This window comes from Chlamydotis macqueenii, chromosome 3, assembly GCF_036417535.1.
Source record: "Chlamydotis macqueenii isolate bChlMac1 chromosome 3, bChlMac1.mat, whole genome shotgun sequence".
NCBI classification, from domain to species: domain Eukaryota; kingdom Metazoa; phylum Chordata; class Aves; order Otidiformes; family Otididae; genus Chlamydotis; species Chlamydotis macqueenii.
Window position 1 is genome coordinate 5,135,259 of NC_141558.1, and position 18,000 is coordinate 5,153,258.

At 39.6% G+C, this 18,000-nt stretch overlaps 1 protein-coding gene across 1 annotated transcript; it reads left to right on the forward strand.

The window, feature by feature from the left end:
• The first annotated feature begins 682 nt into the window (after positions 1-682).
• LOC104487665 (cysteine-rich venom protein TEL1) lies at positions 683-9,619 on the forward strand. Its single transcript, XM_086743469.1, has 8 exons — positions 683-857; positions 3,747-3,808; positions 5,078-5,197; positions 5,672-5,759; positions 6,595-6,740; positions 7,599-7,693; positions 9,186-9,274; positions 9,564-9,619. Exons 1-8 carry the CDS (start codon positions 683-685, stop codon positions 9,617-9,619), a joined length of 831 nt encoding a protein of 276 aa, XP_086599595.1.
• The last annotated feature ends 8,381 nt before the right edge of the window (positions 9,620-18,000 follow it).

The following is an 18,000-nucleotide window of genomic DNA, read 5'->3' on the forward strand; positions in this document are numbered from 1 at the left end:
AGGAAGGAAAATCTGAATTTACGCAGAAAAATAGCAATGTTTTATATAAAAGTAGACAATAACAGCTGCTCTGGTCAATAGTTACTTAAGACTAAATGTGGATGGAAACAGTCAATGTGCACACAAATGTTCTTCTGATCTGCAGTGTTTCCACCCATTCTCATCTTACTCCATGTCAGCCCAATGTCAGCCCAAACTACTATATGCATTTTAATGACAGTGCACACAACTATCCTTTAATCTTTATCCAATAGTGAGTAAAAGTATCAATATCAGAAATATCCTTCTCTTCTTCTTTGACTTTTATACTACAGGATTGATGCAAAAGAGTCATAGCATGAACAGGAACTTGGCCCAAGACTTTTTTTACCCCCATGGAAAAATCAATAGGCAAGATTCCATCTTGGTTACCACCAAGTCAGTGTGGAGACACCTCAGTAGCCAGCTGAGTTATTTGCATTGCTGGAGATTAAGATCAAGTCTCACTACAACTGGATGCGTCAATCATTAGCAGAGAGCCTTTGTACCTGGCGTTCACATGACTGCACATTTCACATGCAAGGAGCAAGACATACAAAACCCATTTGGGAGTATTTAATTTCTTCCAACACAAAAAGTAAGAGGAAATAAAAATGGAACACAAGCAAACATCCTCCTTCTTGGAAGAATGTGCACTTGACGAATGCGCTGTTCTATCTGGTCACTATTGGAATTTTACAATCCCTGTGACCCTGAGTCACCTTGTCCTATCAGGAAACAGAAGAGCTATAAATCACCCTCCGGTGAACAACTCTGGTCACTTCCACAACCACCTGAAGAAGGACAGAAGAAACTTCCAACCTTCCTGGAAACAAAAGGTAGGATTTAGATTTATTTATTTGCTTAAAGTATTGCAATTTTTTTTTCATGTATTAAAATGCAGCTTGTTGTCAGAAGCTTTCTTGAACAATTTAGGACAGTGACAGAAAGAGGATTTTATTCAGTGTGAAATAAGGATTACATAGGCAGTAGTGTAACACAGCCCAAAGAAATGGGAGAGAAAATTAATGAACAATCAAAAACAGATGAAAACCACCTGTATGCAAGAAAGCAATATCTTGACAGATTATATGTACATGGAGAATGAGATAGAGACAGACTGAATGTATTGAATCGGATATATATTCAGTTCAGTATATTCTATTGCTATATATAGCTATCACCACTTACTTTCAGAGTGGCAAAATTACCACCTTGTGCAACTTACTGCTCTTGTGCAAGGTGGCTGCTAAGTAGGACTTTGTGCAACAATGCCGTACAAGTGAAATGACAGCTTGTATTATTCCACTTCAGGTCTTTTACAAGGATAATAAAAAATAATTGGAATGCTCTTTTGTAATAGATATTCAATTGTATGAATCATTTAGGATACACTTTTTTTTTTTTTTTAGGCGGAGGGATAAAAAAAAAAGTATTCACACAAGTTTTCTAAGCTCATACAAACAAGGGAAGATAAAGCACCATCTTTCAGTGGCAGATCCCTGTACACAGATGGAGTTATAGGAAAGTCAGTAAGACTTGGCACATGTCCTGATTTGTGTTTGATTGAGGGGGAACAGGGGAGGGGGACAGAGAGACTGATTTTAGGACCAGTGCCTAGAAATTAATGCAGAGCAATTAAATTTACATCTCATAAACTATAAGCATTTGGTTGAAATCAGTGGGATTGCCAAAAGTATGTTAATACCTTGGAGCAGGAAACCCACTGGGTCTTAAAAAGCATTCCAATGGCATTTTGAAACTTGTACTGTGTATTAAATTACCAATTATATTTAATTGTAAGTTAATACATAGAAAATATTACAGTAAATTAATACTTTGTGCATGTCTTTAAGTTAGCTTCTTCAGTCTGGTTTGCAAAATAGAAAGCTTCACAATTTCAATGAAGAGTTATTTTTCCATTGAAACTGAGAATTTGTTTTTACATGTTTTAGGTGCAAAAAGCATTATTTTCTATTTGCATATCATCACATTTTGCACTCAAGAGATGTATTTTTGCTTGTAACTTTAGTACAGCTAAAAATAACTCCCACCTCTATTTACTTTCTAGTTAGAAATGAAGTGAAAATAATAATTTTTCATGTTACTGGGAGCATTATCTTTTATTCCTAAACACCTAGGTCATATACACTGCAAAGTTTTGTAGTGGCTCTGAGAAATAAGTGGTAGAAAAGTTAGTAAGAAAAAACTTACATGGTCCTAAAGCACTTGAAGGAGGCATAGATGATGTTAAAATTAAACATAATTCACATAAGCAAATATCAAGAGCAAGAAATAAATGGCTTATACTGTAAATTATCAGAATAGTTCCCAGTATGATTTTCGCCTATATGAACTAGATTTTTCTTAAACTATAAGTGCTTGGAGGAAGCCACCCTATTTTCAAGACTCTGAGAGTTTAATTGTACAGATGTGGCCAATCTGTCCATTTTTTTTGCGTCTGAGCTACAACTGCCCATCATCCCAGTCCATTTCAAACGGCTTTGCTCTTTAGGAGAGTTGGAGCAGCATCCCTGCCTACAGGTGGCCACTGTACGTCACCTCCAGTGCAATGTAAGAAAGCTGGTGAGGAAAATAGGTCGTTCTGTACTATTTCTTACCCACATGTTCTCCATGAGCCGAAGCACCTTGTGTTTCATATAAACTGGTTGCCACAAGGTAAAGGGGCTTTGCCGAATATCGAAAGATTAGCAAATCCTATAGGCTTTTCCCTAGGAATAAACTAAAACTAAAACCAGCAAACCCTCAAAACCAAATAAGAAATTAAGCTAATAATATATCTCTGTGGCAACATGCCCATAAATTCCCTTGGCATGGGAGGCTGGGAAAAATGCCAAAATAAGGAAATTCCACTCTAGTCACCTGCTTGCCTGCCCAAGGTAGCTGAGCAGAAACAAGATGAATGTAACTCCTATGACTGATTGCAATCAGACACCTGAACTTTGAAGTGACCTACATTACCTCCTGGATCACTGTGGTGGGATGGTATGGTGCTTTGAATCTCCTAAGCAAGTAGAGTCTTGAAGTCCAGGATATGGTGGTTGCTTTTTTAATTAGAGAAGGCTCTCATTTCTGTTGCCACTCCACACTACCTGTAATATAATCAAGAGATGCCTTCAAAAAAATGAAAACAAAAAATACTTTCTGAAACAAACAAAGCCTGTACTGGTCCATTTCTGGTCCAGCCTGTTTTGCCCCATCTCACGTGCAAGGCTTTGTAGTGCTGGTCGTTAAGTAAGGGATGCCTAAACGTAGAGGTCTGCACGTGGGCTAGTGACTAATTCCCCTTTCAAACAATGCAGTCCATTCAAAGCAGGCAAAGGGGACTAGGGGAAGTTTCAGAATAACAGGTACAGAAACAAGCTAAAAGCAGCATTCTACCCCAGCCGTTCCACAGTGTGGCAACAAACAGAAAGCTTCCTACAGGAAGGGAGGCGCAAATGTCCTCCTGTGCTGTGAATTCAGATATTCAGCCAGGATTACAGCAGGAAGTATGAGATGTACAAAGCAGTTGATTCACAGAAATTTGGAAATGCAGAGGGGAATTAATTTTACTTTTTTACTTCTAAAAATGAGAGAAGGAGGAAAAGAAATCATCACCTTGCCACTTGAGAAAGAGTCAGGAAAAATACAGAAGATACATTACACGTTCAGAGAAATGAAAGCTCTCTCAAAAACAAATTAAATCCTCATTCTCCCCTTTTCAGAGATGATTTTACCAGTGGTGTTCCTGTGTCTCACAACTGTGCTGACTCCGTCCACTGGAGAGGTAGGACTCATGTTTTGTACTCAGAAACTCTGGGTGGGACCTGAGGCACTCGCGGTCTGACTGAATATGGCTTTTCCTGTGCACACTGAGCATAAGCAGAAAGAGTCTGATTAGGTATCTAGGATCTGCGAAGTATTTATCCTTGAAGTCTGTTTAATTTCAGAGCGGGAGACTGGTTCTACACATGCACATTAAACCATCTATAGGCTCAGTGTTTCTTATGAGTTGGATCAGAGATGACGATATTTTCCAGAAGCTCCCATCCACAGCAATCTGGATGTCCCAAAGATCCAGCCTTCTTTCTGTTAATTCCCCACAGTTTAGCAGGGAGTAGTTATCTAACTCTCTCCCTTTCTCATCCTGTAGGTCCTGAGCTATGTACCTCTCCCTTTGCTCACAGTCCCATCCTCTCAACATGTATCACTAATTTCCCTCAAAAAATGAGCTAACTTACTCAACACAAACTTAGAGTGGTTCCTCCCAACATATACTTAGTCTGAAGTTTGAAATTTGTTACTTCTGCTTCAGAAACACCAATGTGACTAAAGGCTTGACTACATTTCCCCCTAGTTTTTCAATTTCTGCTCTCCATGCCGCAGTCCAGAAGACTGATGAGAATGGTTGTAAAGGAGATGCTGAGTTCTGCATAAGGCTATTTTTTAATTAGAAAATACATGAAAAGTTTGAGAAAGGCTATCAGTTACAGCAGGAGTGGAAGAAAATCTACGGCATGAAAAACATAGGCACACTTTTTTGGTCAGTGGGATGTCCTGATGAAGAGGTCTGTGACAATTCTGTCATTAAACAGGTTCCTTCAATTAAAATAAAACATTGATAAGCAAGTTTAAAATGCTGAAGAAGGGGAACACCACATAAGTACATTCACGTCTTCAGCTGATTTTCAGATCCTGTTTCCCCAAACATCATGAATAGTAAATTAAGTCTGATTCAGTTGCCTAAATTTAAGAGTCTACAGGCACATGAGATGTTGCAGGATAATTCAACCTTCCACAGAGAGTTGGCAGATAAGATGCAGGAACCAGTGTTATTACTGCTAAGTTCTACACTATGGAACCACTGAAAGTGCTATTCCACATGGAAGCATCCCTAGAGATACTTAGGAGACAAAGTATCACAGTACCTCCTCCGTAACAAGGATACCTTGGTTGATATTAGTATTTTGCTATTTTAATATTTCCTAGACAGGATTCAGGATTTAGTCACATTCAAATAAAAAGAAAAAAAAAGAAATATGTTCTTTCCATTTAGGAGCCTCAAGGTTTCAATGCTCTGTCAACTAGCAAAGCAGACCAGCAGCAGCTGATTGTTGACAGACATAATGCCCTCAGGAGGGGAGTAAAACCAACTGCCAGCAACATGTTGAAGATGGTAAGTTGCGTGCTGCAAATCTCTTTTTAGTGAATAAGGGACCCTATGAGACATAGAGGACCGTATGCAAGATCACATTATTTTTTTTTAGCCACAAATTCACCCTCCAGACCTTTCCTAAGGATTAAGCATGGTTAGCACCAAGAGAAGCATAAAGCTGAGCAAGTGGGAAAAAAAAAGTCTGCAAAATTTGTGGTGTGTGAATTTCTTTTGGAGGAAAAAGAAAAGGAAAAGAGGAGCCACAGCAGTGTTCATTTCTTTCTGATGTATTCTTTATCAGTCATCAAAATTTCAGTTCTTCTCCTTGGTGTGTAGTAACTTTCTTCCTCCTCCCCCTACCCCACAAAAGGGGAAGAAAAGGATTTTGTATATGATTGTTTCTAATTTGAAGTGTAATTTCCAAATGTTGTTCCTTAACAAGGGGTTATTAATTGGTATATATCTGAATGACTAATATTTTCTTCTTTCATTAAGGAATGGAGCCCTGCAGCTGCAAGGAATGCCCAAAAATGGGCCAATAGTTGTACTTTAAGTCACAGTCCTGCTAACATGAGGACAACCAGTAAGTGAGGCATGAGTAGTAACTGAATAATATCATGTTATTGATGTGACCAGTTTGGTTTTTGTTTTGGGGTTGTTTTTTGAGACGTCATTTCTATTCAACGTGCATGAGACAAAGGTAAAATTCTAGATATAGATCTGTCCAATAAGTGAGAAAAGTTCACTCATTCTCATCCCAATAACTATATAACTATCTTGGAGGTTCATGTAAACACTTCAGTCTTTGGATACTAAAGTCACAACTGTACTACGTTAACACACATTGACCTCTGTCTATACTGTATGTAAGGTGCGGATTGTCCTTCAGTCCTCATACTTTTTTTGCTAAAAACCAAATCCTCTGGTTCTTGCTAAAGTGAACCCCAGATAAGAACTAATGCATACACAATAGGGCTGATCAGGGCACTAGACTTGAATAAAAACAGTACGTGAATTCATGTAATGGTGTAGACACCTTCCTGTGTACCAGAAATAAGCTTTGAATTATTGGGATTTTCCCAAGATTACTGAGTTGTGACCTGAATCATGACTGGGTTGTTATTTTCAAATAGCAAAATCATAGTCATGAATCTGTGGTGCACATGTGCAGGTGTATCTACAGACATGCAGAAGGTCTGTCAACAACCAAACTACCAGCCAAACAGGCTGGCCATGCTGCAAACTGGTCAAGTTACACCTTCAGTATTGACAAAGGGTGATGTCACTGAACCAGAAAAAAAAGAATACCCTGTTACCCCATCTGGGGTGAGAACTACCCTGGAAACCATACTACCTCTTGCTGTCTTTTTCTCACACATGTAGTTTTTATGCATTTCTCAGTACCTTTCTCTTTTCAGCTGTACCATGTGGTGAAAATATCTTCATGTCATCCGCCCCTTTCCCTTGGTCAAATGCTATTCAGGCCTGGTACAATGAGGAGAAAGATTTCGAATACGGAACTGGAGCAAAAACCCAAGGTGCTGTGATTGGCCATTACACTCAGGTAGATATAACTTTTTTATATTTCAGGTTGAATAAATAAATATTTATGTGTTAGCTAAGCAACATTTACCCTCTCATTATATTTAAAGGGAATGAGCACAATGAAGACATGAAAGTTGTTCTGACAAAACAAGATGAACACTTTCAAAATAACAGATTCTGAGCAACCTGATCTGGTTGGAGATGTCCCTGCTCCTTGAAGGGGGATTGGACCAGATGACCTTTAAAGGTCCCTTGCAACCCTAATGATTCTATGATTCTAACAGTATTAAAATGAAAATAATAGGTTAAGTGTCTTTACAGAGTAAAGAATAAATATACTGGTATTACAAAACTTCAGGAAGAAACAAAGGGAAGAAACCTATTTGTTTGTTTAACGTACGAAAATTGCTCAGACACTGGAAGAACAGGGTTATTAAAGTATTAGGAAGGAAATGTAAATAGGTTTGTTACTGTCTACAGAGTTCCATTGACTCAGAGATTTTCTAGTTGGAAAATGGCTTATGATAACTTCCTCTTCACCTGCATGAAACACAGGATATAAAATTGTACATCATGATTCCTACGTCCTCTTCAACAGTTTTAACTGAACAGAAACATATATAATTGAGACAGTTTAACTCAAATGTTTTATATACATTTGTGAAAACTATCATTATACCCTAAATGTTATTTTATTCAGGGGTGAAAGCAAGAAAAAAAAAGCTTTTACTGCAAGGTGGAACTTATATTTTATTATAAAGAGTAAATAAAGTGACTTAACTTGGTTGCAAATGTTTCCTTAATGCATATTGTACTTAAGAGATTTTTCAAATGTTTATTTTTAATTCTGCCATTATTTTTATTCTTCTCTCTACAGGTGGTTTGGCACAATTCTCATCAAATTGGTTGTGCTGTTGCTTTCTGTCCCAACAGTAGATACAAATACTTTTATGTCTGCCAGTACTGCCCTGCGTATGTATTGATTCTGATTCTAGAATTTCTTATTACATTATCAAAATTAGTCAGGAGACGGTGACATTTGTAACAGGGCACATCACCCATAGCTGAGGAATAGATTCAAAGAGTATCCTAGGAATAGGAAAAGATAGAAACATAGTCATCAAAAGAACTGTCAAACATGCAAAAGTATAAAATACATAAAAGTGACTCTTATTTTCAGATAAAATTTAATTTGCCTTAAAATCCTAATTTTTGCAATAGTTAATGACAAATAAATGTCCACATTCTACTTGAAACCTGAGTTCAGAAAGGCATATCAATATGTACAGTACAGTGAAAACTGCCAGTAATACCAAAAATTTAGTGGGAATTTTAAGGAAGAGTGATGATTTCATAACTGCCTAAAATTAATTTTCACATTCACATTGTAATATATTGCAGTGGGTTGACCTTGCCTGACTGTCAATAGCCCACCAAGTTGCTCTATCACCCCCACTCCTCAACAAGACAGAGGGAGAAAAAATATGACAAAAATCTCACGGGTCAAGATAAGGACCGGGATATCACTCACACAGGGAAAACAGACTTGACTTGGGGAAATTAACTTAATATTTTTGCCAGTCAAACAGAGCAGGTTAATGAGAAATAGAAACAAATCTAAAAACACCTTCTTTTTATTTCTCCTTTCTTCTCAAGCTCAACTTCTCTCCTGATTTCTCTGTCTCCGCCCCACAAGCACCCCAGGGGGATGGGGAATGGGAGTTGCAATCAGTTCATGACACATTGTCTCTGCTGTTTCTTCCTCCTCATATGCCCCTCCTGCTCCAGCATAGGATCTCACCCATGAGAGGCAGTCCTTACAAACTTCTCCAACGTAGGTCCTTCCCACAGGCTGCAGTTCTTGACAAACTGCTCCAGCGTGGGGTCTATTCCAAGGGGTGCAGTTTTTCAGGAATAGACTGCTTCAGCGTGGGCCCCCCATGGGGTCACAGTTCCTACCAGCAAACCTGCTCCAGTGTGGGCTCCTTTTCGTGGCATCATAGCCTCCTTCAGGAGCATCCACCTGCTCTGGCATGGGGTCCTCCAAGGGCTGCAGGGGAATCTCTGTGCTGGTGCTTGAAGCACCTCCTCCTCCTCCTTCTTCACTGATCTTGGAGTCTGCAGGGCTGTTTCTCTCACATATTCTCAGTCATCTCTTCTGGTTGCTATACCACAGCAGTTTTTACCCTTTCCTAAACATGTTATCCCACGGTCAGTACCGTTGCCACTAACTGGCTTAGTTTCAGCCATCAGCAGGTCCCACTTGGAGCCAGCTGGCACTGGCTCTGCAAATTCCCCCCCACCTCACTGCCAAAACCTTTCCAGATAAACCCAACACATCTATAGAAATTGACATATAACCAAAGACTGAGTGTAAATTAATTTATGTATGCGTCCATATCATTAAGTGTTATTCTCAGCTATAGTGACTTTATAGGTTATGTTGGTAATGTTGATGTTTCAGGGGGAATCTAAGAAGTTCAATTCGGACACCCTACAAAAAAGGAGAGCCCTGTGGTGATTGTCCCAATGCTTGTGATAATGGATTATGCAGTAAGTTTTAAACATTTTAATTATGACTCGGGTAAGGGTGATGCTTTAAAAAAATCCCCATTAATTTATGCAAATGGAAAGATTTTGAAATTATTTATTCAAATACTGGGCCAAGAGTACTATTACAAAGCCACACTTCAGCATGCTGGGTGCTTTACCTAGGTGGGATGAGTTGCAGAGTGAAATCAAGGAGGAAGGAGTTTATGACAAGGATTGGCAAATATTAGACAGTAGTTGGTGTACCTTGGGACACGGATACCCTCCACTTCGAAATGTTCATATGCCCTAGATACCTTCATTAAAGATGATGATGATGTCTGGGTCTGTATATGGAAACTCTCATGAATACTCCCTAGTATAAGAAGATGCATTGACAGCAGTGAGGTTAAAGATATGTTTATACTAATGGTACCACAGAAATCTCAGGTCAAGGTTTCCAGCTGCAGTTCATATGCTTTTCCATATCTAGGAGAGGCAATTCTCATCCTTGAATCTAGAAAATGTCAGGGAAGAAGGGAACTTCCTTATCTTTTTTTCGTCTTCTTTTTTTGAACAATGGTAGCTGATCAAGTGGCAGTAGCAACACACTTGATAGCAAGCAGCAAATCTGTGTTTTAAGAATTCAAGCATGAAATAAAAACATATAGGCTGAGTTTCATAACGCAAGACTTAACTTCAAGTCTAACTTCTGTTACACAATTAGCCTAATTCTCATCATAAGCTGCAGTATAAAGGAAGAAAGCTCCAAAACACCTTGCCAGTTCAGTAAGAAACCTCCTTGAAAGAGCTAAGGATTTTGTATGTGTAGTCAAAGGTTTCAGATGCTGCTGTGGAGTAAATGGCAACAAAGAGGAAAGAATTACAGAGGAAGGAAATATTGATGAAAAATTATTCTGAAAGGAAGTGCTGCAGGTTCCCGTTTACCATATATTAATTTTGTGTTTCCTTTTCAGTCAAGCTTTGAAAGTCTGAAGATGTTTATTCCAGCTGCTTGGCAAAGTCTCCTGGATGTACCCATAGCTTCGTCAAGTTCACTGCTCTGCTTCCTGCCAATACAAAACAGAAATCAAATAAGAGGCTCAGCTTTTCCCTTCCTGAACATCCATCTCCTCAGTGACTTCTTTCACAAAAACAGATTCCATCCTGCCTTTCCCACATATGCAGAAGGACTAACTTCAGTCCAGTGACTCACAGGAGAAAAAGCTGTAGAAGGATATAAATATTCTATTTGTATAATGGTCTAGAACATAGTGGAGACCTTAACGGGAATTTGGCATTTGGATATCAGATATATTTAATGGTTAGCTTCTCACATCTTTATTTTCCCAAAATGTTATCTACGGAGCATTATTTACAATTCTGTGGGTCCATATGTTTCGTATGTTCTTATTATAGATGTATAGTCCTTGGTCATACAACTAGCCTTAACTTGACCAACACTGTGAACTACTGTACTGCTAACAGGACCAGAAAATTAACAGGATTACCTGAAATATGTAGTTCTCAAAAGGAATTAGGAGAGTAGCGCAGTTTCTGCTAGAACTGTTCTGGTTTAGACTCTATATCTTTTGCTGACATACATTCTACTGTAAAATGCTCAGTAGTATTCAAATGTAAAAAAAAAAAAAAAAAAAAGGTGTACTTCATTTAAAGTAGTTGTCCTACTTATAGTACAAGACTGCACTTAGCATAAATACAGGTAACCAAACCTGCCCTTTAATGGAAAAGAACTGAGAACATTACTTAGTTCAGAAAAATAGATAGCCTTTGGAAACTTTGCTTTCAATAACAAGCAAGGTTGTCTTATAAAATTATTTTTTTAATATTTGCTTTTGCTATATCAATCATTAAATTACTCATTCTTCACTGACCAATTCATTGTACTTCTTCTTTCTTATTATCATGAAATACAGTTCACTTAACTTCCACTGAGTGACTTTATTAGCATTAGGTCTTGAAGGGAGCCTGACTCTTTAGCAGTGTAAGCAGAAACAGTTCATATGAGAAACTAAAGATTTCCTAGGCAAAAACAGAAGTCAGGCAAACAATTTTTCTTCAGATTGTTTTTCAAAGAGAATGACCATTAGCATAAATAATATGCAATACTTACTTCTGTGACCTTTGGGAAGCAAGTGTTCTACTGTGCAGTCAACAGTGGGACTAAATATTATTTCAGTCTTACCTTACAATGGTTTCACATTCCAGCCCTCTTTTAGTAAGGAAGCTACTGTCATAATTGAGATTCCAAGTCCCAAAGTCTTTGGCATAGAATTATTTCAGCACACACTTCTGACTCATTCATTTCAGTAGCAATTTCAACACACATTTCTGACTCACTCATTTTGGTGGCATTTCTTCTAGTATAAAAGATGAGCATTAAGTTAAAAGCCTGGTTTCACAATTCAAAGTGCTTATTGTTTGGCTTTTTTTTTTTTTTTCTCATTCATCTCCACCACAATTTCCCTCCATGGAATACTGACCTCTCATTTGAGTACATCTCTACTAGTAAATTAAGCAATGCCAGGACGTAGATGTGGGCACTGGCACATGACTTACTATACTCTTAAATAGGTAGCACAGATCCAAGTAAGAATGATGGTAATGCAATAGCTAATCCAGCGATGTTATTATCTAGGCATTGGCCAGGGAGGTGGTGGATGTCCCATTCCTGGAAACATTCTAGGCCAGGTTGGACGAGGCTCTGAGCAACCTGATGTGGTTGGAGATGTCCCTGCTCCTTGCAGGGGGGTTGGACTGGATGGCCTTGAAAGGTCCCTTACCCCCTACTCCTAAAAAAGTCCATTTACTATCAGTGATGGATCTAGAAATCTGTTTCTTTCCATCGTAACTCAACACAAGAACTGATTTCTCAGTCACTGACAAGAAGAAAGAAGTAGTGTATTGAGGTAAAAATCAGCCCTCATACACCTCAGCCATGAGGACCCAGGAAACTAAAGGTCAATAAGCTTAATTTATTGATATCTAGGAAGACAATGGAGCAAATTGTTTACCAGTCATTGTGTAATCAGTAGAGTATAAAACACCAGCATGGATTCGTCATAAGCTGATCTTGCCAAACTAAATTTTCTTCTTCACTGAGTGATCTGGACAAGTGGATGTTGTTTTGGCTTTGGCAGCGTGTTTGACAAAGCTGCAAAAGACATTTGCAAACTAGGGACACTGCTGTTCAGATGAAAGTAACAAGACACTGCACATACACGCTGTTGAACACACATGTCCGTGATGCTCCTGTGCAGGGGGTAGAGACAGAGGCCTTTGGCAATGCAGGTAGGTGTCTGCACAGAGGGACAGTGTCCACATTCAGAGCTAGTTGCACAGTTCTCACATGTGATGTCCATGATTTTCCCCAGCCACATGTCACAGTCACAGTTGAAGGCAGCTTTTGCCAATAATAAGGAAGATCTTCACTGAATACTTTTCTTGGGTAAAGGAGGGTCAGATCCATATTCCTATTTGCAGTAAGCACATTTAGGGGGTTTTCTTGGACAAAACCAAGTTCTAGGTTCCCAGATTACTTCCAACGAACATTAAGAGCCAATTCTCTTCTAAGAAATAGGCCAGAATTTTAATCCATTACAGTTTACTATAAAATGAATAACTGATACTTCGGAGAGACAAGATCTGAAGATGTATAACAATTGATAGGTCGATGATGGTATGAACAACCCTTGGAGCAGGAAACCCAGGGTATCTTGTGCTGTACTAATGATAAATGAAGTTACTTCTGTTTGCTTCAAGGTGTTTCATATTATTTTTCTCTCCAAAGGGAGATCTCTTTGATGGGTGAAATACAGAATGTTTTCCTTACCTATTCCAAACAGCATTTAACTTGGCGCTCACAGTGTCTTCTTCACAAGCTTTGACTTTGTTGCAGACTGGTATTGTATCAGGTCTCCTGTTCTGATGCATTCTCTCACTACAAAGTAAACTGGCAAAAAGTAGACCTCCACCAACACCTGGCATGACCACTTTTTTATGTGGGGTTCAGCTACAGGTTTTTTTTGGGCATGAGAAAGGTTTAGTGACTGACTCTGGTACCAAACGTTCCTGCTGCAGTCAGGCAGGTAAAAGACACCAAAGTTGTTATAACAAGGCCAGGTTGGACGGGGCTCTGAGCAACTTGATCTGATTGGAGATGTCCCGGCTCCTTGCAGCGGGGTTGGACTGGATGGCCTTTGAAGGTCCCTTCCAACCCAAACCACTCTATGATTCTATGATTCTATATATTTCATAACATATTGCAAGGCAATGTGCCTTGTCCCTGATAGCTCCCTGGTCACTGGGGTCCCCACATCAGATTGTGCGTTCCTCCTAGCACATCCTGTTCCTGGATTGATTCACCTTTCAAGGTGAACACCTTGCAAACCCTTCCCACCTTTACCAAGGATCCAGAGCAGACAAGGAGCTGCCATGGGAGGCCCTCACAGAAAGGGGTTGTTTCCCATTCCTCCTTCTCATCTGCTTCTAGTGGAGCTCCCTGGTTCACTATGGAGAGGAGAGGAGAGGAGAGGAGAGGAGAGGAGAGGAGAGGAGAGGAGAGGAGAGGAGAGGAGAGGAGAGGAGAGGAGAGATGCAGTTGGAAGGGGCCTACAACGATCATCTAGTTCAACTGCCTAACCACAAACTGCTTTAGAACTAGTTTCTCTCTAAACTGCAGGAATACTCCCACTAGTGTAATGGTGTAACAGGAACAGTGAGACTTTATCATATGCACACTTCAGCTAAGACAGTATCCCATCTCACCATTACAAAAGCAATGTCTTTTAATGGCAGGTAGAAAATTCCTGTGGCAGGTAGAACTGAGTTTACTCTTTCCCCAGATTTTTTCCAACAGTCACATCATCATTTCAGTGCTGAAACAGAAACTTTAATGTCATTTTGAAAACGTATTGTTGTTAGTTATGAAATTTCTGGATGTTCTTATAAGGTATGCAACCTTCTGAAAGCTGTAAGACAGATATATTTTAGACACTTCTCATGCTGTAGGCCTTGGTTCACTTATTTTTCCAGAATTTGAAGAAATGTTCTTGAATTCTGCAACGTAAAAGCACACAGTAGACTTTTAAATGTGTGCCTAGAGCCTTGATTATTTGACACCTCAAAGTGTTACAACAATGTTTCGGGGGTGAGGATGGAAAAATGGTAAAGTCTTGTTAAGTGTGGTGGGTTTGAAAATTCCCTCCTGAAATTGTGGGTTGCTTCTAACTTAGACTATCTCCTTGCTGCACGACGCAACAACTTTCCCAAAATTCAAATAAAAGATATCACGCATGCTTTATAGTAATGTTTGTTCTCTGTGAAAGGGAGTTGAATGAAACAAAGTGTACATCAGTCTGAACAAAATAACGGCAAGAAGGATCTCTGATTTTTAAATAACATCCTCCTCACAGAGCTAACTTTCCTTAAGCCAATGAATGCTTTGCATTTGTTGGCATGTGGCAGGACAGTGATGTTTAACAGTGCATCTGTACAGCAAAAGAATTAAAAGCAAAGGGTAAGGAAGGCAGTGGCTATGGGTGGGAAGTGGCCATCTCATCCACTGTTTATTCAGCCTGCAGTGCAGATCAGAGAGGGACACGTTCAACTTTTCTTATTTATTTAAGGAATGTAGTCCTACTGCTGCAAGAAGTCCTCAGTGCTGTGCAAATCAGTGCATTTAATCCCACAGTCTTCAATACAGGAAAACAAGTAAGTCAAAGAGTTGGGATGGTCCGTCTATATGCATTCACAGTGCTGCATTGAAATAATTCTTTGAGTTTTCCAGGGCTTGTTGTGATCCTCCATTCACATCCAGTTGTGTGCCACACCTCATTCCGGTGATTCTTACCAACACTCACATCCCTATGGATAGGACTCTTACTTCTACCTGAAATCAGGCTCAGTTCAGAGACGAAATTTTCTTCTTTGAATAACTGCTCTTTATCACTTGCAGAGTGGTCAAGTGTTTCACATAAGGGTGTGAAAATAAAGTGCTTAACCCCATTCTGGCTCTGTCAGCTCTATTGTTAAATTCTGAGGATAATTTATATCTATATCTCTGATTGGTTGCATTGCTTGTTCTGCCTAGTTAAGGAATAATTATTCTCTGAACATTAGACAGGAGTTTGTGCAGCACCCTTCAAGCCAAGCTGTAAAACGAGTTTCCATCCCCTCAATACACCCTTTGTTATGAGAGTCAGTACACCAATCAAGTACACAGTCAGTACACAGATCAAGTCTGGCCTTCGTTTTCTGTATGTCTTGTACTCTAGAAATCAATTTCATAATCTACAACAAATCAGACCCTTCAAAAAGAAGTTTAAATCAATCTCATGGAAAGCAAGTACCTTCCACAGACTTAAATATAAATGCTTAGATGTGTCCATTCTGGAAGGTGGTTGGAAATATTTAATGGAAAGGATCTAATTTCCTAGTCAGTCTTTGTCTTTTGAGAGTAATTTCTCACGGTACTTCTCAGTATGAATAAAGACCTGAGCGAATAAAGGTAAGGGAAACCTATTGCAATAGTCTTGCGACATCAAGTATTCTGTAATAACTGTCCATCAACATGCTCTTGTCCTGTAATAAACATGGGATAACAAAACACACAGTGAAAAAGGAATATATTGCCTCCTGTTTTCCACTGTGCATGTGGAGAAAGAGCAGACATTTGAGGAGTCATAGTGGGTAGATATTCATCGCCACCTCTAGCTTATCCTGAGATAATTTGATTTAGATGCTTGCATGCTCAGGACCTAGACTTTTAATGTTATTTTTGGGGGACTTCATCTTTTTTACTTTTCTATGGCTATACCTTGTGCTGAAGATCTTTTCCTATCAACCGTGGTTCACTCTGGCTAGCGGGTGAAGGAGAGACCGTGCAGTCACAGGACAGACTCACACCATGACCATCTAGTACTAACAAGGACCTGCATTTCCCTAATCCACCCCTTCTTCTCCCTCCTCACCAAATCCAGATCTGGTTGCCATAAGAAGTAACCAAGATAGATTTAGGTGCCTTCAATGGAAGAGTCCTGCTGCTTGATTAATTGAGTTAAATCAGCACACTAACCCAGCAAAAAACCTATTCTTCTAGTTAGTTTTCTCTTAGATGGGATGACTCCTCTCCTCTCATCACAGCATCAAAGCTAATACAAACCAGAAGCTCAAGCAACCGAACGGATCTGACTTGCCTACAACCTGTGCCTGTCCTGAGCTGCTAGCATTAAACGCCCACATCCACACAAAGACAGAAAACTTCCTGAGGCGTGGGGAACGGCGAAACAAGAATTTGTTTCTAGTTTAAATAAGTCTTAAGATCCGCTGCTGCAACACTCTAACAAAACAGAAAACAGGTCAAAAGAAGCACTCGTTAGATGAAACCCTTCTGCAGTGTTAGTGCTACCATTTCAGTGCCGGGGGAATACATCGTAGAGTCTGTCATGTATTTATCGCTCAGCTTATCAGAGGATTGTGTCAAAGAAAATGATAAGTAAAAGATAAGTTAGTCTGAGACTGACAAGACCATGTTGTCTAGGTTGCTTGAACAGCAACGCAGCAACATGTTAACCAGCATCATTAGCAAAATTGTGAATAGGAATCGCGTGCCTGATGGCACTTGTGAGGAGCAGCCACCATCTAATGAGTGCCACGGGTCTTTGGTTAGTGCCGCGTACTGCCAGCTACATCTGTGAAACAAGGTGAAGATAAAAGATAAGGAATAATAAAGTAGGATGTCATTGATCAGCTTCTACAAAAGTAGCATATCAGTAGATAGCATTTAATAATACATCGCCCCAAGCAGCTCTGTGTCTGAGCCTGATCTCATCTTCTGCATAAAGCATCTCCCTTGGGCCCAAGCTGCCTTTGTTCACTTTATGAACTGCAGTGTCGGACCTGCTTTGCCATTAGTGGGTGGTAGCAGGAGGCCCATCCTGCCAGGAGGTGATACACAGATTACTTTTTTGCTGCATTTAAGGAACTAACAACACATAACAAGGCCATTCGAGTTAACCCATCACTTATTGAGGTGTAACATTGGCAGCCAGTCCACCTGTTACCCATTAATAAGAAACATGATTACACAGGTTAGGCACTGAAGACATCTGTTAGCCAAAAGATACCACACAGCTCCTGGGTCAACCAAAGCAAGTGAGCTTACCCATTAAAACGTCAGGAATACCAATATGGGCGGTGGGCTCGATCTTGGATTACTTTAGCCATCTACAGCCAGTTTAGTCACACTGACAGTATGACTTAATGGGGACAAGGGAGGAAATTGGTAATTTTGTGGAACAATGTACAGGAAAGTCAACATTTCTTCTTCAACAGGGGCATTATGTGTTACTCTGGGTTGGCAAAGATCTACACATAGGGCTGCTGGGTACTCTATAGGATCTACAGAAAAGCAAAGAGATATTTTTAGACTATCCAGGGCAGCTGACTTCAACTGACCAGAGGGATATCCCATACCATATGATGTCATGCTCAGCAATAAAAGCTGTAGGGAAGAAGGAGGAAGGAAGGGATGTTTGGAGTGATGGTGTTTGTCTTCCCAAGTAACAGTTAGATGTGATAGGGCCCTGCTTTCCAGGAGATGGCTGAACACCTGCCTGCTGATAGAAAGCAGTGAATGAATTCATTATTTTCCTTTGGTTTTGCGTGCAGCTTTTGCTGTACCTGTTAAACTGTCTTTATCTCAACCCATGAGTTTTGTCACTTTTACG

What these genes read in the sequence shown, in the direction of transcription:
- LOC104487665 (XM_086743469.1), top strand. Translation starts at nt 683, where the DNA reads ATGCGCTGTTCTATCTGGTCACTATTGGAATTTTACAATCCCTGTGAC. An exon ending in TGATTGGCCATTACACTCAG is followed by an intron (nt 6,741 to 7,598) that starts GTAGATATAACT and finishes TTCTCTCTACAG; the next exon opens with GTGGTTTGGCACAATTCTCA. An exon ending in GTCTGCCAGTACTGCCCTGC is followed by an intron (nt 7,694 to 9,185) that starts GTATGTATTGAT and finishes TTGATGTTTCAG; the next exon opens with GGGGAATCTAAGAAGTTCAA.